The sequence below is a fragment of the Rhipicephalus microplus genome, chromosome 5 (genome assembly GCF_043290135.1).
Source record: "Rhipicephalus microplus isolate Deutch F79 chromosome 5, USDA_Rmic, whole genome shotgun sequence".
Lineage (NCBI taxonomy): Eukaryota > Metazoa > Arthropoda > Arachnida > Ixodida > Ixodidae > Rhipicephalus > Rhipicephalus microplus.
In genome coordinates, this window is record NC_134704.1 from 8400775 (window position 1) to 8425858 (window position 25084).

The window sequence follows — 25084 nt, forward strand, 5'->3', positions numbered from 1 at the left end:
TGTAAAGTTGTTTGCACCTCGTGGCGCATACGTGTCTTGTGGATGGGCTGTATTTAGGTTATACCGCTGAGCCAGAGGTGACGTGCTCGCATGGGATCATGATCATCATTATTACCGTTAGTGCAGTAGCCCTGCAGTGCTACCCAGCAGCAAGACTAGATGGCCGCACAGAAAAGATTTGAGACTCTCTTTGGCATTTGGCAGCTGGCATGATGGTTGTCTCCTGCAGCGGTACGCAGGGGTACGCGACTGCATGTTGTGTCCTGTGGATATCCATTATGGTGAGTCGAACATCGCCAATGACGCCCTTCACGATACTTTGTGGTTGTTATGTTGAGAGTTTTGGAACACTGTACAACATGTTTTTAGCGTGTCACTAGTCAGGTATTTAATTTAGCTAACGATATCGGTGCTTGTAAAAGTAGATGAGCAAATGTACAAGTGTTTGGTTTGTCTTAATCGGGTCGGCTGTGTCTGTTCACTTTGAGAATGTGCCTCATTTCAAGACTCCACAACCTAAGCAACTTAATTTTTCATTTATTATTTATAAATGTTATTGCACTTTAGATGGCCACATGTTTTAACAGCTCACCTCATCAGTCTTATGCCCTGCATTAGTACTGCCACAAAAACCAATGGTGAAGGGCAACAAAAATTGGAAAATGATGGAAATGGGCAAATAGATGTTCGAAACAAATAGTGGTTTTGTTGGATTTCAAATTCATTGCCATATCTCGTATATTATAAAGAAAAATGAGCATTTTTGTCATGACCCTACTACCTTGCACAATATCATTAAGAAATTGAACTAGGTGTATAGAAATGTCCCTTTTTGTTTCAAAGTAAAAGCAAATTCAAATAGTGGCAGGATTTGAATAGTAATAGGGCATAAGTTAGAAGCTTTAAAATATGTTACATTTTAAAATATGCTATACTTGGTGCATATAAGTCCATGTAACAAGCTTTGAAATTTTAAAAATAATTTATTGAGGTACAGGTGATAAGTACAGGAGTGTGGCTTCACTGCAGTGCTGATTTCCCCTAGATAGTAAATGGGTAATTTGGCGAAACTGGTTGATTATTAAAAGAGAAAATAAGATCAAGATTTCAAATGTTCTAATTTCATGTTGACCTCCGAGACACAATGTCAGTGCAATTTTCAAAGTGTTTTTTGACATTTGGGCTGCAAATGTGCCAAGTTTAATGTCTGGCATTATTAGGATACAAAGTAGCCAATTTTTGCTGATAAAAAGTGAAGTTCAAGTAAAAATACCGTAAAAATTTGTAATAACAGGTTAAGTTCGTGCAAGACCTGCCAAGGCAAAAGTGCCACTAGTGTGTCATTTTTTGAATTTTTTGGCTCGTTTTTCTTTCTGCATTATTTGAGTTATGTAGCCTTTTCTGCACCATAATCAGTCATTTGTTTGCCTTAGGACGGTTTTTTTCTCTAAAAATCGCAATTTCGAAATTTGTGCGGCGGCCTGCCATGCCCTCATATTTACGTAGCAAGGGATTTCATGCAGTTAAACATCATAGCCATATGTAGAAGTTACAGTTTGCAAGCTGGAGTGCATTTGGCACATTCAGAAAAGAATTTGCTCAAAACTGCAAAAACAAAAAAAAGCAGAGGCATCAAGCTTTCTGTCAGGAAATCTATATCTGGTGAGAGACGTCATAGTAGTGTCATCATTGGCAAGCCCCAAAACTATAATCGTTGGGCCATCAAAAAAAAAAAAAAATAGCGCCATCCTGGAAGAGGTACGAAAAGCTGCCCGGTTCACACATTTTCACATGGCATCAAAGGATTCCAATCAGCCCCCGCCTTTGCTCCAAGGCTTCAACTTGGTGTAAATTCAACAAAGCTTAATTGAATGATGAACCATTCGTTCACAAAAAAACAACTTCGAGCATCCGTTATTGAAGCTCTTAAGCCAAATTATCTGCAACTATATTATCCAGAATTACTTGCTGAATGCCCCCACGGAAAAACTCAGAACCATAACGAGTCATATAATTGTCTTTTGAGAGTGTGCTTCAAAAAACGTTTTCCTCAGACAACAAAAACTGAAAAGCACTCTTGATGCCGTGCTGACTTTTAATGATCACAATATAGCCCATACGAATGTGCTGAACTATTTTGGAACTTTGCCAGGGCTCTGCACAATGCAGGGTCTACGCACCCTTGATCTGTGTGGACAGTATACTTTGCTGACAGGGCTCCACAGCAGGCGACAAAGGAGGCTCACCAGGTGAAACATTTCAATAAAAAAAAAAAAAAAAGGTGACGAGCATCTGGCTGGTGCCTATTAAAGGGGTTCGTCAATATACTGTTATCTCGTTGTAATTTTTAAATAATGCACATTTTTCACTTCAAATGGCAATTATCTCAAAGCATGCCTTTTTCGTACTTATTTTCCTTTATCTCAACAACTACAGTATCTAAAATCAACAGTTTTCGGCCAGTATTTAGATAATGTAATGGGGAATGTACAGAAGCACAATTATCATTGTGTGAAAAAGTGCTCTTCTGCAACATATCTAATAGCTATAAACAAGTGATAATTAGGTACCTGAAGTATAAGTTTATAAAAAACGAGTGTTATAATTTTCAGTGCTAAATCTGCTTTAGTAAGAAGAGGAATCAATCAAGATCACAATGATAGTAAAATATTTACTGTAGCTCTTATGGTTATGGAGAAAAAGGTACATAAACCTTGGCTAAAATACATGGCGGGTATAGAGCTTACCCTGTTCAGCATTCCTATTACTGAGTCCCGACTGGCAATACATTAAATGAATCTACATTAGCAAACTATGTTCATCTACATTAGTAAACTATGTTCATAATATGCTCACAATCTAATTATCTTGTATACAGAGACATGTTATTCTAGAAAAAGTGTAGACATGTGGTAGTAATGCCTCCTTATACAGGTTGTGGCAACAACTTGTGTTGTAGTGGATGCTGGCCACTTCTAAAAGGTTGTTTTCCAACCACTGCTTTCAGGCCAGTGTTTTGGCAAGTGAATAGCCATTGAAAAGATGAACAAGTACCTTGTTCACCAGGACGCCATCTTTTGGTGTCTGCTTTGTGACCAACTTATAGCCAAGCATCTTCTCCACAAGCTCTGGCACTTGGGCTGGGCTGAAAAACAGAAAGAGGATGAATGACAACAGGAAATACTATGCTACACCAGGTGCTTTACACAGTAGCGACACGCATAACCTTGATTGATTTGATTGATATGTGGGGTTTAACGTCCCAAAACCACTATATGATTATGAGAGACGTCGTAGTGGAGGGCTCCGGAAATTTCGACCACCTGGGGTTCTTCAACGTGCACCCAAATCTGAGTACATGGGCCTACAACATTTCCGCCTCCATCGGAAATGCAGCCGCCGCAGCCGGGATTCGATCCCGCTACCTGCGAGTCAGCAGCCGAGTACCTTAGCCACTAGACCACCACGGCGGGGCCACACATAACGTTGGACTGCATCTTTGTACTGTCACAAGTAGGCTTGTGCAAATAGTGAATTTTAGATTCGAAGCGAATCGTGATTTTTCAAATCGAATTCGAACAGTATATGTCACATGTTATAAAGGAAAAAGGGTATATTTGTCACAATCAAACTAACCTGCACGATACATAATGAAACAAAGCCTGTGCAAATGCTTTTCTTTTATCTTCTAAGAAAGTGGGAAATGTTTAAGATAGGAGACGAGGAGGCGAGTGAATGAAACGTTACGAAAGAGGGCTAAGATGGAAATCACTGAGAGGCACGACGAAGGCGACGATGACGAAGACGATGAAGACCCTGACAAATTGGACAGTGACCCCAGGAAGAAGCCCTGAGCCCCGACTCGAACAGGCAGCTCCGAGGCCCTCGACAACTAGTAGCAGTATTTCACTTTTGATAGAATGCAAGTGATAACCTGTCAAATATGTTACGTCTCAATATTTACTATACTGAGATCGTATAAGCAAATACAGCAAGCTTTCAAATGTCAAAATTGTGTATATAAGCTAGGACGATATGTTCATTTAACCTTGAAGTGGGGCTTCACAGTAGTGCAGACTCGTAAATAGGTGTTATCACAGTTTAGCACCACTTAACTGCAGTGAAATCTCCTTTTCAAAAAGTTAAATACAAACGTTTTAACGCTTGGCACCCTTCTATTGCAGTGAAACCACCTTTACGGAAGTTACAGACGGACTGATATACACCTATTCGTTCATAACGAATACTTCGAAATTTTCATTAACTTATGTTCGAATCAAAGCAAATTCGAATACTGTGATATTTGTTCAAATATTTGAATCTTTTGAATATTCACACAAGCCTAGCCACAAGTATAAGTTGTGCGCTAAGCAACTCTCTCGTTACCGCACAAATATGATTGTTTTTCATATGTCTCGAGAAGATCGTTTTTGCCAGTTTAGTTTAAAAGTACTCCAGCATCTTCTGCAGCATACCAAACTTTGTGCATTAAAATGCTCTTTCCAAAAATGATATGTTGTGGAGCAACAAAATATTTTAAAATGAATAAAAATGTGAAAAGTATGAAATTTTTCGTCGCCAGTTGGTAAACAGATACATAAGAAACACTATATATGCCAAAATATTCAAAACAAGAAAAACTCAGAATATACTTTTTGTAGCTAAATGCCCCAGGAACACTATAAAAAATAATAAATGTTCTACAAAATGTTTCTTTTCACATAGACAAAGAAAATCAGAATCGAGATGCTGCTTTATTGCTTGTGTCACGCGGTAAAGCATTGCATAATTTTTCGTGAGATACAAGTGTACTCGTACACTTCACTGAGTAAATATTTGTTGTATTGCGATAAGAATCTCCAAGTGTTCCTATACAGACAGATACCTGTGGTGTGAATAATCCTTCTATAAATTAGATGTCAAACAAACTTCGCTATTTCATCAAGCGTCACCTCTTTCCTTGAGCCACCTCACTCTGCATAGGTGGCCGCTCCAATAGATGCATCCAAGCATATTTCCTTGAATTTTTGCACATATCGTATTGAAAAAAGAACAATATTGTATGCAGTTCTAAAACATTACGTGCTGCTCCATCATCAGTGCCAAGATCTGCTTTGGGGGCCTTATTGTCATTAGGAGAAGCTCTGCAACCAGCGCCATCACACCGTACCCCAGCGAAGTGGGGACCTCGCATGTAACCAGAGTAGCTATAAGCTTGGGCACAAAGGTCACTAGCTACGTACTTGTGGTGGAAAAGACAAGTTGAGGCCGTAAACAAGCAAACCGATGAATGGCTCCGAATGCCCCAGGCTGACGCAAAACATCGTCGCCCCAAAACTTGAAGCTGGGGGTCTGTCATCCATGGATTTTAAGCTCATCCTCACTCAGTTTAGGTGGGGTTGCAAGACAGTTTCGAGCGGGGCATGTGCTTTGTAGTGCTGGTGCACCCCCATGCCCGCGTGACGATGACGCCATAGGAGCAACTAGTGACACTAGATGCAACCCTGTCTTTCATATAATGATTCAAGCAAAACAAAAGCTGCTGGAAACTGTCAGAGAAGGCCACCTGGACATTTTGAACGTGTGGCAGACCTTCGTAAATATTTCTTATAAAACAAATTTTCTCTATCTCCTTGGAGCAGCTTTCTATTGAATATCTCGCATAAATTTCTGCTCAACACTGTCAAATTGCGAAGCTCACACTTTAATTTGATATTTGGCTGGCGAAGGTTAACTTGATTACAGACCATCGATGCTACTGTAGCATAATCCGGAGGGACACGCACTTTTGTCAACTTTGCCAGCCTAGTGCATTTTCCCAACAACACATGCACACTGGTCTGCGTGAGTCTTTCAAAAATCACTATGTCGTCATAACAGGCAAATTCAAATTGATTCTGAAAGTTGAGTCGCTGGACTAGCTACTAGAAAGTGCTGGGTCCACGAGAAACAAATTTAACATGCCAAAATCGATAAGCCAAAAGCTTCGATTACTGATGACCAATTTGAATAGGCGTGGTAATGAAAAAGTTAAAGGGCCCCTCACCAGGTTTCACAATTTTGAGCCGAGCACAACACATACATGGGGCGTACACGATCATGTGTGCCGAAATTTGCGAAGCTACGCAACGTGGGAATGGGCAAATTTTCAAAATGAATGCTGGTTGCCCTTCCTTTTGCAGGCGCGTGCCCAGAGAATGAGGGGATGACGTAGACGAGGTATTGCCCTACGTGGATGGTAGTGCAGTGACATCGCCAACAGTAGCATGTGGCATGGTGAAAATTACTTTACATGGCATGCGCAGTTCCTGTAATTTAATGCTTAAATAGATGAATAGAATAGAACTAGAGGTACATGATTACACACGAAGGAAATGTGTGCACCTTATTTATTTTTTCATTTTTACGTCTACTCGCACGTATTCTGAAGCAGTGTCTTTCACACACCGCTTCATTGTTGATCAGATTGCTAATTACCCCTCCTGCTGTCATCCCTTTAAAAAAAAAGTGAGCTTATTGTTTTATGAGCACTAGTGTAACTCATATTCGTGGTTCTATATGAAAAAGCGCTAAGAATACCACCGAATACACGACACATTGGTGTTACAGAGCATTGACATCATGGTCGCAAGATGATTATTTATCGACCATGATGAAAAAGATGAGAAAGTCCAGTTCAAGAAAAATTTAGAGTGAGCCCGAGTGAGTCTGGCTCAGAAAACTTTTGGTGAGCCTGTGTCCGAGTGAGTCCTTCCTAAGCGCAGGATATGTAAGCAAGTCTAAGTGAGCTCCACTAGTTATGCTGACCTATGGTGCTGTCTCTGTCTCATGCATCTGTCATGCATGCCGTACTAGCACTACACTGTGCAGTGGCAATCAAAATTTGGGAGACCACGGGAGCGCGTGGCGAACAGCAGCACGGCGCCTTCTCACGGGTACCAGAGAAGCCTGAGAGCACGCACTAGAGCACTAGAGCTTCTCTGAACAGCGTGCATTCTTTTCCAACATACCAGCCTGCACTTTTGCTTCCTTCAACTGAGTGCACACTGGAACACCAGAAAAATCGCTAGGTGTCACTGTCGCAGTCACCGCAGAGTCACCCAGCGATGATATCGTGACAAAAATATGTAACTTCTTGTATTGGCAGTGGCAGTGCTTGGAGCACGCCTCTTCTGTGCCTTGGTTCCAGATGCTCTGCAGTGGCAAGAACGTGCATATTGTGTAAGTTTCTTTTTAGTGAACACATGTGATAAGATTACTGAGCATTGATGCCTCTTGGCAAAACACGCCATATACATGTTTACGCCGCTGTGGAATGTCTGGAACCGAGCTGAAGAAGCGGCGCGCAGAGCCCTGTCACTACAAGCGTGTTTTTTTTTTTCCCGTCACAATATCATCACTTAGAGCTTCTGCGGTGGCTGCAAAAGTGATACATTGTGATTTTCTGGCGTGCGCGCAGTTCAAGATAGTGATAACGCAGGCTGGTAGATAGAAAAAGAAACGTGTGCGCAGTACGCACATTCGAGCTTCTCTGGTAGCTGTGAAAAGGCAGTGCGATGCTGTTCGCCATGCGCTCCCCTGGTCTCTTAACTTTTGATCGTCACTTTGCGTAGTAATTCACCAACCAGTCTAACGATCAGTGACTGTGCTTGTTGCAAACACCTTTGTTTAATTACAATTACAGTCCCACATACTTCTTAACTGAAGGAGTACATAATACAAAATGCCAGCCAAGAAATTTCAGTATGAAGTTCCTTTGAGTGCCCGTGTGCATATTATACACAAGTTAGCTTAATTCACTAATACTACTAAAGTTCCAAGTCTGCGAAAGAAGCCTCATTACTCCTTGGTAAGCTTCACTCCACCCCGAAGGCCGCTGCTGAACGTCCCTTTTCCTCTGCCACCAGCAAGTATTTGTGCCTTGATGACAAATTCTGCAACATCTGCAAGCAGAAATCGATCAAATAACCTAAAGACGTGATTAAGAACAAATATGTCTGAAGCATATGCTCTTGTTACATTATTCTCAATAATTATTGCTTGAATATGGTTATTCTGGAGGCCCACTTTTTTTCCCCCCCAGCAATGTGACAGTACGAAAAAGGCAACACTTTATATGTCACACATTACAACAGTGCCCCAGTCAGTCTGTAGCACATTTCGCAGTGAACGATGCACAAATCCCTGCCTGTTGCAAGGCTAACTTGGGACAGACTGATGAAATCTGAAGGCGCTTCTTCAAGCTTGCAGCAATATGTGTGCTGCCCCAATGGTCGTTTAATCTGACTTCCTTTGCCCTCATATTGTGTTCATTGTAGGTACCATATCCTTTTTTTTTAAATTACCAGACCGTTTAAATAACGAGCTGTGGACCTGCGAACTGTTACGAAGGTCAACTTACCAAGTGTTCGAGCAATCTCTTGTGCTTCAGACACTTTGTCGGCGACTTTAAACCTCTGGACATTAATACCATTGTCAGCCATTAGCTGTTTGCTTTGGTATTCGTGCAGGTTTAAACATCTTGACGACGGAGGTGCTAAGCATGCCTGAAACGGAATTGTCGAACAACATTGCTGAAACAGAGCGCTTGACATGCCGCAAGCAAGTAAGCGCGGATTTTGGCCACGCAGAACACTGTACGGGTTGCAGCGCAAGCCGATAACACCACCCATTAGCCATTATGCGAAAATTAAAGATAAACAGGTGTATGCCGAACATAAGCTTGCTTAGCGTCGTGTAAACTGAAAGCACTGAAAACCGGAGGATCATTAGAAAGATTTTGACTCCCCAAAACTACTCAAACTACGTGAGATGCCGCATTAAAGATGCTCGTACAATTTCGACCATTTAGGATAGTTTAATGAGGCAGCACGCAGGAATCTAGCACTTTGCCTTCATAGAAATGTGCGGTCACATTTTGGTGAAGTAAAATTCAAGGACACTCGTAGTTAGATTTGAGTGCACCTTACTGTTGACAACAAGACTATGCTTATGCATCAATACTCTCCGTTTTCGTCTTTACATCAGCGAACTAGGGCGATGTATTTGACCTAAGCAGCTGAACGGAATTGTAAGGACCACCGCTCGGAAAAAAAGTGCCGAAAGACCCACGGCGCTCACACACATGTAACTGAATTTCTAAGTATATGAATTAACCAGCATTCGTTGACAGAATTGACAGGCAGTTATTCTCACCTGTTTCGTCCAAAGTCGACCTATGCGCAACGCACGTGACAATCGTACAACCTCCATGTTTCCTTGAGACGACGGAGAGAAAAAATCGAAGGGCAGTCTGGTAGCGAGAGTTATCGGACTTATCTGTGGTTTAGTAGTCGCGCTAGCTGTCGGCTGTTTCGGCTTATCGGCTGCATGTGTGAACTCGCAGCAGCTTCTTCTTTACGGCGGTAAGCACCGCTCGTCTTTTCGCATTTGCCACCTCGCCGACTTCACTGAGGTCGCTTCTACCAAGGTTCGCAAACGCTGTTTTAAAATAAGCGCTCCGGGCTGTGGCAGCCGCCATTTTCCATCATCCTGGCATTTTCTCAGATTCCCGGATAATCCGCGGGTTCACCAGTCCCCACGTTGCTAGGCAACTGCATCAGCGATAAACGTTGACATGATGTGCGCTACGTAAACATAGCCAAAACGCTGTCGAAAGATGCCTAAATTCTACCACAAAGCTCCAGTGCTTGTGAGCACTGGAGCGCCCGTCACTCAAGCGGTCCTCCATAAACGGAGTAAGAAGCTCCCGCGCTCGCAAGGAAAAAAAAAAAATTCCTATGCCTCCACGTGAGGTCTGTTGTCAACAGAAACCGTGGCAATCTCTTATTTCGGGATGCCCATACCAAGGCGAACTAGACTGGGCAGTGAGTGTGCGTGAGAGAAAGCTAAGCGAGGTTTCCACGTCTGTTGACACTCTGAACAATCATTTGCTGCTCGCTCTTTTTTATCAAGGTTACGTATCGCCATGCCACAAAACACTTCATAAAAGTCTCCTACAAGGCGAATTGAGTGGTGCAGTATGTCTGCGTTGCTAAATTACCGCGTTCAGTTGCTTGTGCTCTGTATTCGCATACACGCATGGCAAAGCGATGCCAGGCATGTATCGGGCCGTGTAAAGATTTGATGTAATAACACATTTTTCTGTCATTCCCTGCTATGATTAGTGAAATTCACTCGCATGTTTTGTTCCACCGTAGGTGATGGACCCGATCCGTGTGGCGACGGTGGGCGTTCAAGCCGACATGCTTGATAGCCCCGACGACGTTTCAGATGAGGAAATCTCTGTTGGACCTATTGGATCGCCGTGTCACGGTTCACTTGTGATGGATGGCTGCGAAACAGCGTACCTTAGCGATAATAGCATCGAAGAGGAGGTGGTCGTGGTGGCTGACAATACCAGTAAGCAACACTTGTTTTTAAGCAACCACTTTCTCTTTTTCTGGTTGGCGTGTCGCTCACTCCGAGTTGCTCAGACGCGCTGTGCCTTTGCCTAGGCTTCAAAAGTGTCTTGTATTCATCTGAGCCAGGGAGAGGTGGTGAGGGTATGTTCCTTGTATGCTGTGAATACAATTAAAACTTTCAATTGTCTTCAGTTTAGTCACTTCATGTAATCACTGTCCAGAGTTGTTCATATTGGAAAAAGTGCTCATATGCCTTGGTAGATTAAAAACTAAAATACACAAATAGCTGACCATTGCCAGTGATTTTGCAGCAGGGCATTTTGTGGACGCTGCAAAGAGGCAGCACTACTTCAGGAAATGCTTGGAGCAGCCAACAACTGTAAAGTAACTTCGAGTAATTCAGTAATGGTGCATATATGTTTAGAATAATACGTGGCTGAGTTATCAAGTATTCATTCTCAAGGACAGGGCATGCAAACACGGACACCAGAAAAAAAAAGCCACATTGGAGCCTTGTGGTGTTGCGACTTCTTTCCTGTGTCCATGTTTGCACGCCATCTTTTTTAAAACATATACATTGTCTTTAATTCTATTTCTCGTTATAGTGGGATTGCTAATAGAAACATTCTAGAGATACTGTAACATTTATTTCATCACACTGCTGAATGATCTAGGCAACGAGCCACTGTGCGCTTGTTTCCCACCATTTATTTGTGGTGCAAAGATGCTAGATACGAGTTTTATCATTAAAGTACGTAAGGCATGTGTACTCAGTCACAAGAGAACAGACAACACAGACAGAATTTACGTATGTGTTGTCTTGTCATTTGTGTTCTTTTATGATTTGTTATTACCAAGCAGCTCAGCTAAGTGCAATGCTACGAGTTTAAGCTGTACTTGAAGTGAAGTCTCTAGTAATCGATGTTACACCAGTAAATTTTTGCTGTTTGTGAGTATATTTTCTAATATGGGCATGACAGGGGGGGGGGGGGGGGGGTATTGGATCTTGTTTAAGCTCAAGCAGGGTATGCCCCATGATCATCTTATGTTATTGGTGTATATGTACAATCCTTCCTTATATGAAACTTTTATTAGCTGCTATTACAAAACAAATGCTAATTGATGTGCAATGTCTGCTGTCCTATCAGAGACAATAATTACCATACTCGTTGTTCACTGAAATGTTGCAACGATATTTACAACTTGTTTGCAGTGGGAAATAGACCAGCAGTGAAGATGGCGGCTGTTGTTTTTTCCGAGCACCAACACATCATCGTCCTCTTCTTTGCACTGCACATCATAGTCATAGCTGCAACATTCGTTTCACACATGCAAACACCCTTTAATGGTAGCATGGTGTTACTGAACATTTGTGTTGACGTAATAGCATAACAGGTGTAACCTTAAGAGACAGGAAGAGAGCTGAATGGGTCAGGGAACAAACGGGGGTCAAGGATATCGTAGCTGAAATCAAGAAGAAGTGGACATGGGCTGGGCACGTAGGCAGGATAATTACTGCTCATCAAGGGTAAACTGACTGGATTCCAGGAGAAGGTAAATGCGGGAGAGGGAGACAAAGTTGGGTTGGCCAATGAGATTAAGAAGTTGGCGGCTATACGTGGCAGCAGCAAGCACAGAACCGGGTATATTCGCAGAACCTCGGAGGGGCCTTTGCCTGGCAGTGGGTGTAGTCAAGATGCTGATTAATAAATTAACATTAGAGAATTGAAAACTGGTTTTGTAGCATTTGTGTTGTTGGGGTATGCATGCTATTAAATGTAGCGCACATACCAAAAGGTTAGTGTATGACGCATGTGCAGTGGCTAGAAACTCTAGTGCAAAGCTTTACATATCCTATTCCAAAACTAGTAATAATGAGCTCTAATAAACAATCATGCCAAGGAAAGTATAAAAGATGTTTTAGAAGCAATTGTTATTTAAATGTGAGAAACAAAAGTGGACGAAAAGACAACTTGCCGTGCGAAGAGACCGAACCTGCGACCTTCGAATAATGAATCCGATGCTCTACCAACTGAGCTACCAGAGTGGCTAACCCTCCGTCCACTTTATAGGCGAATACGAAACAGGTGTCACTCTATTTATTTATTTATTTATTCATGATACCTTACAGGGCCCGATAGGGCATTGAGTAAGGGGAGCAAGTACGAAACAAAAAATATCAGTGATAAATGCATTATTAAATACAGGGAAACAAAATTGAAAAAAAAGAAAAAAAGGGTACAGTGTAGTTACACATTTTTACACATGGCAAAAAAACAGCAATTAATTGAAAAAAAAAAAGAAAAAAAGGGTACAGTGTAGTTACACATTTTTACTCGTCAGGCTACTTGTCATTCCAAGTTTATATACGCATCATAGAGCCCTTAAACTGGTCAATTTTTAATTCTGCTGGTCCAGAGATCTGTCTTCTTACGTACATAAGTAAAAAAAAAAAAAAAAAAAGAGGGGGTCCTGACTGCCTGAGCAAAAACACAGAAAATAAAATATTTGGTAAACGTTATGAACATTTCCTTAGAAGCATCGCTAGAGCATCCTTATATTCACTCTGTGCAGCCAGGTGGCTTAGTGATTGTATTTTTTTCCTTGTAGTTCAGCATTTAAAAAATTTATACTTGTACCGCTGAAGTTAGGCTTATGCATCAGTATGGTATCTTTTGGCTTGACTCTGGTGTTAAAAACACTCACAATATACCATATACACTTGCGTAAAAGCCACTCTTTTTTTTTTTCCCGTAATTTTGATGGGGTGCAGCTCTTCCGCGAAAGTACGAAATTTTCGTTCAACTTTCGATCCATGTATGGAAAAATTTGTTTATTCGTGCCATATATACCTAATGATGTGATATATAACACCTAGCTGCAGGCATCCTTGCCAGACTCGTCAAAATGAATGGCAGCACAAATGGTAGATGGAACTGGCGAGAAAAACGACAAGACCTCCCAAATAGTGTCACGTGCTCGAAGCTCACAGATAGCGCCGCATGACGAAACTGCAGGAGAGCTATTGTCAACTGGTTGCTCCTGCGACATGCACCGTATGCGAGACACGACGAAGCTGCCATTCACAAGCGAGATTTTTTTTTTTTTATTTCAAAATGTGGATTGCCATGTTGGGGGCTTTGCACTGGTGCAGCCCATAGTTGAGTGTATGCAGTAGTTCCATTCAAGTTGAGCAGTAATGCTATGATTATGAACTGTATGCTAATGTAGCAAGATAGTGCTGTTCTTCCCTTGCTGCTCCACTTGTATCGAGTCTGCCCATAATGGTGTGTTCGACGATGCCATCTACCGGACTTTTGTGCGAATGAGTTTTTTCCTTTAATGAACTGTCCTTTATCCTGAAAACTTTTTTAGAACTGATGTGCCATAATGATACATAAAGCTATGTTTTGATCACAGAGTCTACCAGTATCATGAGCATCAGACATTCACACAGTGGGGCTAGGCAGCATGCATGGGAAAGGTGGATTCTGTCTTACAGTGCCATTTTAGTTTTACTTATAGCATTTGTATCTTGTTGAGCATACAGATTTAAGACAGAAAGCATTACATGAGTGGTGGTTTTACTTGTTCTGTAGTCATTAACCTTGCAGTGGTATTCGTTAACCTACACACGCCGTGCATGCTATCAAGGCAAGCTTATTATCCTGATTTTCAGGCTTTACAACAAATTACAGCACTTGTGGATTGAAAACATCAAACTTTTCGGGGCTGCAGTTTGTATGCTTGAGATGACCACGTCATGTTGCTATGAGTCTGGCTGCTAAAAGTAGTGTTGGCTTTAATGTTAGTGTTCCACTTGATATTATGCTGGCATGACACAAACTAAAGGCAGTGGGTATGAAAGTATGTGCCCTACATTGTCTCATTTCACTATGAGCACCCTATGTCGAGTGAGCTGACAATGCAAATTAATGGTTTAATGAAGTGGTTTGATAGGAATGGCCAGTTTTAAAAGGAGTTCTAGCCTTGCCTTGCATATTTTCACGCTGCATCCATCTGTTGACAGGCGACTCACTGTCAGCCATGGACAGTCTCGATTCACCAGGCAGCAGCAGCAGTCAGGAGATGGCTCCTTCCTACTTCTTGGCTTCGTGCGGCCCCGAAGAGAAGCGGCTCACCTTTTCTCAGCAGCCAACACTCTTTCTGGCAGCTCAGGGTGAGTACCCCGTATCCACTGAGAGTAATGTTGACGAGTCCTGAAATGATTTTTTTGCGTGTGTTGATTGCGATCAGTCTTGGCTAATGAAATCCATTTCCTTAATAACTGTGAGCACATAGAATAAGTAGGAGGTCATTTCATTTAGTATTACTGCTTCCATAGCTGCTTATGCTTGTCACTTGTGGCATAGCTGAAATGAAAAGTACCTTATTAGGCACTGATGCAAGGCACATGTAGTGCAGAATACAGAAGTGAGCCGGTTGTATGATGGTGATTGAACGCTAAGAAACGCACGCAACCCGTGAGGGAACACCGTGCAGTGTCATCGTGGGAGGAGAAGGGAAGCAAATGCAGATAGTGGAAAAAGAAAACCACCTTCTCTGGAAGTATGTGCACTTCCAAGTGCCAAGTTATGGTACCTCTCTTCTTTTTGCAAAAAGAAAAGGTTTTGGATGGCCTGTGCTACTAGGCATTGAACCCATTGCCTCACACATTGCTGGTTGGTGCTCTACGACTGCACTAACACTGAACTCTATGGGTTATAGAAAAGATTGTTGACAACCACTCGTTTGTAACATGAAGCCATGCAGCTCCAGAAATTCATATGGATTCCATATAGAAATATGCGGAAATCCTCTTAGAACTCGTTTTGCAGTAGTCTGTGTCCATGAACTTCGAGCTTTTTTACTGATTCGGATTCCATATAGAAATATGCGGAAATCCTCTTAGAACTCGTTTTGCAGTAGTCTGTGTCCATGAACTTCGAGCTTTTTTACTAATTCGTCCTCTAGCATCCTGGATAGCTCAATTGGTAGAGTGGCTGCCCTGGAAAGGCATTGGTTTTGGGTTCGATCCCTGGATCAGGATGGCTTTTTCTTTAGCTAACAAGCTTTCATCTCAGAAAAAATTTGTATGAATTTTCATGTGGTTCGATGCTACCAATAGGTGGTGGTCGATTATCTCTTTCATAACCCTTCTACTAGCCGGCAGGATTCCACTGAACTCGTCTTGCAACGGCATTGTTCAAAGATGTTGACTGACCACACCCACCATGCAGTGCAATACCAGCAAGCCCAAAGGAGTGCTTCATTGATGATTCCATTGTAATTATTTTGCATTGATCTAGCTGTGTTGTGTGCATCCAGTCTGTTTCAAGTGCCGTCTTGCATTTCATTGCTGGTCTCTTGCTTTCAGGTGAAAGCAGCAACCGGTCACTGGATCCAGGTATTCCTCTCGTCAACCTTAATGAGGTAAGCGTGAGGTACGGTTCTTTGCCTTGCTACCTGCCAGTCATAGCAGCGTGAGGTGTGGTTGTGCTAAAGTTTAAAGTTCTTGCTTATATTCAGTCCGAGAAGCAGACTGCATAAATAAATGCGCCATCTTTTCAACGCCTAAGTTGACTCGGCCTCAAACATTGTTGAGGCTGTCAAGATATTCATTTTTGCTTATTAGCTGTTGCGACGCTAACAGAATGAATACATTTGTGAGCTGCTACGTCCTCCTCTTATGTTTCATCCAATCTGCCTTTTCCACGACGCCACGGGGTATACAGTCTTACCCTAGCTGGAGGCTTTTGTTTTTGCTATACCAGTTCTCCCAGCCCCTACCAACAACACACCATAGGGCAGCACAGAAAAATGGAAAAGGTGAATGGGGACAACAAGAGGGGGATGAGGAGGGCCTTTGCTAGAACTCTACGTTTGTGCATCATGCAGCCTGTTCATCCTTTGGGCACGCATTCACGGCAGCCCATTCGGCACGCCTTCCTCCCTGTCTGTTGACAATGCCCACGCCTGTATACATTGCAATGCAAAAGCTGTTTGGTTTCGCATCCACTTAATCTATCTTGTTGATGATCTTGGCTGCCTGAAAAGAGCATGTCATGAAATTCTTGCAGATATGTGTACCATTACAGGCTGCTACAATTAGTATGACCTCTGGCAGAGGTGCTCATGTAGATAAACTGGTCATCGATAACAAATGTTTTATTTAGGCCATCATTTGTTTAACATATAAAGCATACTAGGTTCATATTTCTGTAACTTGAGCATACAATTTAGTAAAGTAAAGCACAAGTTCAAGTGAAGATGCAGGCATGCATACACTTGAGCAGGGAGTGTCACTGGAGACAATGTTTCAACCATGTGATCTTGTCATCTTCAAGGCACTAACTCTGCTTTGCCAAGAAAAACGATATAGCGTGAAGTTCTAAAACGTTTCGTGCTACTTCGTAGTCGGGGCCAAGATGTGCTCCTGTAGCCTCCTTGTTCTTGGGAGAAGTTCTGCATCTGGTGCCAGCACGCCGCACCCCAGCAAAGTGGGGACCTCGCATGTAACCAGAGTAGCTATAAGCTTGGGCACAAAGGTAACTAGCTACATGTGGTGGAAAAGACAAGTCGAGGCCGTAAACAAAACAAACCGATGAATGGCTCTGAATGTCCCAGGCTGACGCAAAACATCGTCGCCAAAAAACTTGTAGCTGGGGTTCTGTCATCACTGACTCTAAATTTGTCCTCGCTCAGTTAAGGTGGGGTTGCAAGACAGTTTAGAGCGATGCGTGTGTGTTGCAGTGCTGGTGCTCAACCATACGCGCGTGACGATGACGTCATAGGAGCGACTAGTGACATTAGATGCAACCCTATGTCGCATATAACGATACACGCAAAACCAAAGTGGCTGGAAACTGGCTGTGTGAGCCACCTGCACATTTTTTATGCATGCGGCAGACCTTCGGAAATATTTTTGTAAAATAAATATTGCCTGACTTTCAGCTACAGCTTTTTATGGAATAGCTGGCATAAATTTCTGGCTATTATTACTTCTCAACACTGTCAAATTTCAAAGCTGACACTTTAATTTGATATTTGGCTTAGAAAGTTTTATTTGATTACAAACCTTCGATGCTACTGCAGCATAATCACGAGGGGCACGCACTTTTGTCAACTTCGCCTGTCTAGTACATTTTCCCAACAACACACGCACATTGGTTTGTGCAAACATCTTTCAAAAATCACCATGTTGCCAAAATGGGCAAATTCAAATTGATTCTAAAAGTTTAGTCACTGGAGTAACTACTTGAAAGTGCTGGGTCCACGTGGAACAAATCTACCATGCCAAAATCAACAAGCCAAAGTGTCGATCACTGGTGATCAGTTTGAGTAGGCGTAGTAACGAAAGTGTTAAGGTGGGAAGTTCATATTTCTCCTGGGTTAGGAAACGTTTCCATAGATTTTTTTATTATATAATAAAGATATTGAAATTTAAACAAGCTATTTGCATTTTCCTACCTTGGAAAAAATTGACAAAATTAGGGGCACATTGAAAAAATTAGCAAAATTTGTGTTTTGAGAAAAAGTTTTAAAGTTAAAAATGAATATTTGTTTATGAAAGATGTCATTAAATGGGATGAAATTTGTGCGCAGGAAAGAACAATCCTTCTTGAATTGGCCACTGTCACTAAAATGCGCCAGCACCATAAGTTTGTCCTTATGGCCCTTTCGAGCTTACTTCTCACAGACATTTCGCTCACGGACAGGGCCATGAAACGCTTTCCAAGCTTCTTCCACTCCATTGGGGCACATTGGAGCCTTGTGCTGACTGCTAGCTAGCAGAAGTTTGAACGGACTTTGAAATCTAATTAAAGTAGGGTGTCTAGAGACACAACAATGCCGACGCCATTGTGGCTCTTGTGGTTGTGTTTGTGCCACGTAGCGTCGTACATAATGGCAATGTCGTCCCTGCTAACTTCCCTCACTGTGAGCTCCCTCGACCTTGTAAGATTGACGCAGATGGCATTCATTGCCGTATCACGGGACTTTCCGGCTAATGGCTGTGAATGACTTATGATGCGTTGGCTTTTGCAAGCTGAGAATTGCCGCTAATTGGACCAGCTCCTCATAGCCCATGTCTCCAGAGTGCTCTGCCTATACAGCTTTCACATTGACAGCCTAGCTATTGCACGAGCTAGGGCTTTTTTCATCCATAATGTTGATAAACTTACGAGAAAAGCGTTGTTCAGCTGCTCTGCTTGACAAAACATGAACCTTGCAAATAAGCTTCACAGCGCACACAGGCACGCAGCGGCCAATGGCAGTCACCGATCCATACAATGGGTTTTAAAAGCCAGGTGCGGCGCCTGTAGAACACAGCAAAAGCATTATTATTTCTGGCACTGATGAAGCACGAAACCCATCGTTATTTGAAGAGTGAGGCTCGGCTCTTTTCCCCATGCGATCGACAATAGTGAGCGGAGGCGCATTATCAGCGGCAAGGTGCTTGAAGACCACACTTTCGGCCTTTTAACAGCCACTTTGTGCTCTTCAGACGCAATTTTAAAGCATTTCCAGTTGAGTCTCGACATAGATTTCTTCTCAGAACAGTAGACTTACTGATCTTAACAAAACTTGTGAAAACAATAAATCGTCAATTTTTTAGAAAACTTGCGTTTTTCGACCCACATCTCCCCTAAATGATAGACTTTGTGCCTCAGTGATAAATTTACTGATTCTGTATTATGTATGTGAGTTTAAATGTCAATTTTGTCTCTAACTTGGGAGAGTGATAGTTAGGGCTTGTTGCTGTTCTGAGTCTATAGTATTCTTTACTTGCTAGTCATGAAACTGAGTTAATAGAATTTACTGGGACAAGCAGTTGTATATTGCAAGTAATGCTGTTTTGGCCATATGTTTGCATAACTATTTTACATTACTCCACATTGGCCTTGTGATTTGTCTGTGGGCATCCTTCCTGATGCCAAGATGCATTTGGTAATATGGAGGCAAAACTTGATTTTTTTTTTACAGGATTTGTCCCAGCCCACCACGACAACGTCTGTGACTGATGTCAACCAGAACTGGTTTACTACAAAAGCGATTAAGAATAATCTGCATATCAAAGGTTAAAGTCCTTTAGCTTTCCAGCAATAGAATTGTCATGATTCAATCTATACTACTTTCAGGCCACTCCTGGAAACAAGGCATGTTCTCCAAAGAAGAGACAGAAATCCTTGAAAGCAATATACAGAAGTACTGTGAGGTAGGCCATGCCTATTTTTGAAAGTTTTATGGTATGATTATGTGCAGGAAGTTGCTGTCATGATTTACCACGGGAGCACTTGATTTACTGCGGAAGGGTTGGATTGAGAGAAACTCGAGCCAGCGGTAACAGGGCAAACCCATTCCAATATTACGCAAAATGGGAAAAATCTGAACAAACCATAAACCGCGAAACATGAACACACACAATAACAGTCTATGCAGTGAAACTGGAACTAACTTCGATCCAAGTCAAGCTTGATCCTTAGCCTTAACCTGTCTATAGCCAAGAACGCTTCTTGGTCGCTACTCTCATGCGGTCCCGCAATAGTAGAACATTCTTACTGTTTCGATGCCACTTCTAGAACTACGACAAAGTGGTACCGTCATCGAAGTTGTCCTGGAAGACGTCACTGAACGAGCTGCTCGTCTTCATTGCCGATGCCCCGGTCTTATTCGTCATCTTCAGCCTGCTTGATTAAAGCCAACTCATCCATGGCCTCATTCATGACACACTCCAATGACTGTTGTGAGGCACATTTGTTTTTGCTCGAAGCGGAAGAGCTGTTGTTCCCCCACGAACTGCTATGCAAGGCTGTGGCAAGTCCAGGCATCCTCACTTTGGACCTCCGAAGTTGACAACCACTTCCTGAGCCCCTTATGCCGACATCTGTCCGCAGGGGTGCAACAGCTGTGCCAATTGTGCCGATTCGATACAATTCTCTAGTGTGCCGAGCTGCGCCGAAACCATGAAATTTGTTGAAATGGCACTATGCTGTGCCAAAATACTCGACCAGCCTCAAAATTATCTCAGGTGCGTTAATTTCAGTGAGAAATCAAACCAAGTGTGCAGACCGTAACCTCGAACCACGGTGATTATATACTCGTTATATGAGGACACTGATGCAATTGACCAGATAAAGTATATAATGAGGTAACAATGCTGCTCGCCCATTGGTCTGCTGATCACAGCGGATACCTATCGGTGGGACGATGGAACTTCATGAAAGAAAAAAAAAAAAAGAAAATATCTTGCCATAGCCACCAATGCTTCGCGGAAAATATGAATTTTCTAGTAGGCAATGTGGTTATGGCATGTTAGGAATGTATGTTGCGTTTTCTGTGTGCGAACGAGGTCGATGTGCGAAAACATCATCGTTGCAAACCACCACCACGTTGGTTGCCATAGCAGCAGCAGCACATAACACAATTTTCTGGCTTGAAAATGCGTCGTGGTGATGGATATCCGGCGCAGCGCCAGGTAAACGGTCGCGTGCCGTTGTTACTTTGATCTCGTCGAACGCACCTTGCAAGCAAACCGAGTTGTGTCCCACCAAGAAAGAAAAAAAAAGTGGGGCAGGGTTGGGGGGTAGCATCTCGAAAATTGCTTGTCGCTTGTCATTGTTCTAACCTGCGCAGGATGGTGTGTAAGCTACCTCTGCCACAGTACACCAGTGCCTTGCAGAAAAGTCTATATGATTTGGAACGGGCTGTCAGCGCTAGTCAGGGGACACAGCAGATATTGTTCAATTACTCATGCGTGTATGTGCCGTGTAATTGAGTACTAATATAATCGCTGACGTCTAAAAAAGGAATGGCATTCATTTGGAGCAGCAAATGTCATATTGTGTGTCAGTTTTTTTTTCTCTCTCTCTTTTTTTTTTTTTGCTACCTCTACTCCTCGGTTTTACGAATATCCCAGATTTCGAGGTCGCCAGCTTGGCAGAGCCACATTTGAATTCGCAGAGACGGTTAAAGGATTCAGCCGGCTTGGCACATGCTAATGTAGACTTCATTATTATTTGCTTAATGAGGTAATCACGGCGAACAGTGGAAGTGCCTCAGACAGGCTGGCCGACGTATCGATAGGAAGAACTGTCTTTGTCAAAGGCACCTTGTCATCCTTGGCGTGTTAGTTTTAAGGGGGTTAGTAGTGATGTCATCTCCTGGTGGTGGCGTGTTTCCCTGTTGGTAATCGCCGTCTGAAAAAAAAATTATAAAGCAGAAGAGTGCAGCCTTCGATTTATGGCAAGCTAGGTTGCAATGTTACAAAGTGTTCTCTTCTATGAGGTTGGAGGAAGGAGAAGCAAATAAAAAAAAGTAAAAAAAAAAGAGGGTGGAATGCAAAGTAGGAGCGGCGTTCTACAATGCGGTGGCCGCTGCAGACACCAATGAAGGAAAGAGCATGAAATACTTCAAAACCAGCAGATGGGCGCCACGTCTAGCCACTGTAGAAGGTTGCCGACGATAGCGCCGTACGCCTATTCCAGAACACCTATGAATGGGAAGGACAACAAGGAAGCAGTTACGACAAGGGTAGAAGCAGGCGGCGTACTTTTCAAATGTCAAAATGTCGACATACCGGTGGGGTCTGAAGAGAATGTGTCTAATGAAAAAGATCATTGGCAAAAAAAAAAAAAAAGTTTTCCAAGTGCTTTCGCACGTAGCTCGCCCAGTGGAGTTGCCCCAAGAATTTGACGGCATGTTGGCTAAGGAAAAGAAAAATCGAGAATGCAAAGAAAATGAACAAGGATAAAAAAAAGAAAACGAAAAAAAGAAAAGGCGGCACAGGGGAAAGTAGGACGTTGGTATAGGCAGACTGGAAAAAAGCCACAGAGAACTTTCTGGATTGGCTATGACTTCGACAATGCGCAGTAAAAGTAGTTTTAGAAGGTTTTAGAAACATTATAATTAAGGAGGCTGATAAGGAAGGAAGCATAGTCATCTGGCCTATATAAAAGTACAAGTACGAAGCTTACAGACAACTGGACAACCCTGAACTCTACTGTAAATTAGACAATGATTCAACAGAACAATACACACTCACAATTACCAGCCGGCTTAGATCCCTTTTAGCGGATAAGTAGGTAACTCCATCGGAGTTTGAATTTTTGCAACGAAACAGCAAAGCAGCAGGGTGGTTTTACCTCCTTCCCAAAATTCACAAAAATCATCTACAGAATTATATAGTGCCAATATTCCAGGGTGCCCAATAGTATCCAACACCACCCCAACCAAGAACCTCTCCATATTCCTAAACCACTTTCTAGGTGTCATTCTAAACTCATTACCGTCATTTGTACAAGATACACCCCACGTACTCATAATAATAGAGGAAATTAATAACATGGTACTCTACCCTAAGATGTCATTCTCATCACATTAGATGTTACCGCTTTATATACGAATATTCCTATCCATGAGGGCTTCTTCAGGTTAGCTAACCTCATCCCGACAAAGCGTACAACATTGTACTGGAGTATATTTAACACTACTGGAACTAGTACTGTCACATAACTACTTCAAATTTGAGGAAAACTTCCCTTCAAATACAGGGAACAAGCTTGGGTATCCCATTTGCCCTGACCTATGCAAATATATTCATGGGAATTCTGGAAACCGAATTCCTGTCTCGTGAGAAGAAACCTCACGCATATCTTCAGTACATAGATGACATATCTACAATATGGGGATATGGGAGAGACAATCTAGCTAAATTCACTTCGCTCCTAAACCCATTTCATAAGATAATAAAGCTCGCCTCCAACACCTCGGCTCAGCACATCAACTCTCTAGACGTCACCGTATATCTTGAAAATGGCGTATTAAATACAACTGTGTATAAGAAGCCATTTGAAAAATGACAATACCTAGATTATACAAGCTACCACCCGAGACATTGCAAAGAGGGCATTTTTAACAGTCGAAAAACAAGGCTACGCAGCATATGCATAAAAAACTAGGATTACGTAAACAGACATACTGACCTAAAAGGAACACTATCAGACAGAAACTATCCTAACACATCCCTTGACAAAGCCTTTACGGATGAACTGGAACTGGACCGCAATGAGGCACTCAAACAACGCCCCAAAATCACAACAACAATAACACCACTTTTCACTACCAAGTTCTTTAATGCACTTCCGAACATAAAAACATTCTCACAACATACTATTCAATTCTAACAACCAACCATAACCTTAAGAAAATCTTTCCCGAACCGCCTAAGGTCGTCTAAAGATGCAACGCTAACTTTAAAGGCATATTTGTTCAGGCAAAACTCAAAGCAAAGACTAGGACCTCTGGCCCCTGTGGCCCATCCAGATGCTCCACCTGCAAACATATACAGCCTTTTACCAGCGTTTTTAAAAAGCACATCTGATTACATTCACAAGGTTACATTGAGCTTCACTTGCAATTCAAACAACCTAATATACTGTCTTCAGTGTGCCACCTGTAGGAAACAATATATAGGCAAAACTGGGCAGCCAATTCATGTAAGACTGAACGGCCACAGTGCAGACGCAAAGCACAATTTACCAAAAACAGTAGCCGGTCACTTCAATCAACAGGACCACAATTTTGACTAAGCCAAGCTTTACATTCTACAAACAAATTTCTGGTCACCACGGGAGAGAAAATACGTGGAATCATATTTGATACACAAATTTAACTCTCTGCCCCCTTTAGGAATCAATGTAGCACGTGGAAATTTGGAATCACTAAAAGCCATAGCATAATTGTGGCAGTAATGACAGACATAAGATACGTTGAACCTTCAAATAGACATAACTGGTATTACATAGAATCACTCCTAGTCTACATATCATGCTATTACTTTATAATTTTGTAAAAATTTTAATTATAGATATGCATGTGTCTATATATCACTACAAAAAGTTTATTTTTTAGAACCTTCGAACCACTGCTTCCTTTCATCTTTCCCCGCTTCCAAAAGCACTTATTCTGTGAATTTTTAAGGTCATTGCCTATCCAGAAAGTCCCGTGCGTTTTTTTTTTCCGTCTGTCTACACCAACATCCCACTTTCCCCTGCACCGCCTTTTCTTTCCTTTTTCTTTCCTTCCCTTTCTTTCTTTTTTTTTCTCCTTGTTCATTTTCTTTGCATTCTCGATTTCTCTTTTCCTTGGGCAACATGTCGTCAAATTTTTGAGGCAACTCCACTGGGCGAGCTACGTGCGAAAGCACTTGAAAACATTTTTTTTTTTTTTTTGCCGATGATCTTTTCTGTTAGACACGTTCTCTTCAGACCACACCGGTATGTTGACATCTTTACATTTGAAAAGTATGCCGCCTGCTTCTACCCCTGTCGTAACTACTTCCTTGTTGTCCTTCCCATTCATAGGTGTTTTAAAATTGGCATACGGTGCTATCGTCTGCAACCTTCTAAGGTGGCTAGACGTAGCGCCCATCGCCTGGTTCTGAAGTATTTCATGCTCTTTCCTTCGTTAGTGTCTGCAATGGCCACCGCTTTGTAGAACACCATTCTTACTTTGTTTTTTGTTTTTTTCACTTCCTCCAACCTCCGAGAACTCTTTGCAACATTGCAACTTAGCTTGCAATGAAGCGAGGGCTGCACTCTTCTGCTTTATAGATTTTCTCTTTTCAGATGGCGATTACCAACAGAGACACACACACGCCACCTCCTATCGAAACGTCGGCC

At 42.2% G+C, this 25084-nt stretch overlaps 2 protein-coding genes across 8 annotated transcripts in view; one reads left to right on the forward strand and one right to left on the reverse strand.

Moving 5' to 3' along the window:
- Window positions 1–9328, reverse strand: part of ScsbetaG (Succinyl-coenzyme A synthetase beta subunit, GDP-forming) — a 36783-nt gene extending 27455 nt beyond the window's left edge. For all 3 annotated transcript variants that reach the window (XR_012895279.1, XR_005110237.2, XM_037426228.2), the window contains exons 1-4: window positions 9196–9328; window positions 8402–8546; window positions 7844–7943; window positions 3055–3145 (exon numbers count right to left, since the gene is read on the reverse strand). Coding sequence is in view for 1 of the 3 variants with exons in the window: in XM_037426228.2 (XP_037282125.1) it covers window positions 3055–3145; window positions 7844–7943; window positions 8402–8546; window positions 9196–9252 (393 nt within the window). In the remaining 2 variants the exon portion in view is untranslated. The remainder of the gene's footprint in view (window positions 1–3054; window positions 3146–7843; window positions 7944–8401; window positions 8547–9195) is intronic.
- The window catches only part of LOC119175049 (cyclin-D-binding Myb-like transcription factor 1), an 83949-nt gene continuing 68132 nt past the window's right edge, over window positions 9268–25084 (forward strand). For 2 of the 5 annotated variants that reach the window (XM_037426225.2, XM_075894801.1), the window contains exons 1-6: window positions 9337–9469; window positions 10200–10401; window positions 14434–14583; window positions 15781–15836; window positions 19389–19482; window positions 19544–19620. In XM_037426225.2, coding sequence (XP_037282122.1) covers window positions 10203–10401; window positions 14434–14583; window positions 15781–15836; window positions 19389–19482; window positions 19544–19620 — 576 coding nt within the window. In that variant the 5' untranslated portion in view covers window positions 9337–9469; window positions 10200–10202. Of the gene's footprint in view, window positions 9470–9523; window positions 9738–10103; window positions 10128–10199; window positions 10402–14433; window positions 14584–15780; window positions 15837–19388; window positions 19483–19543; window positions 19621–25084 lie in introns of those variants that run through there. The other 3 variants (XM_037426226.2, XM_075894799.1, XM_075894800.1) reach the window with 3 other exon arrangements.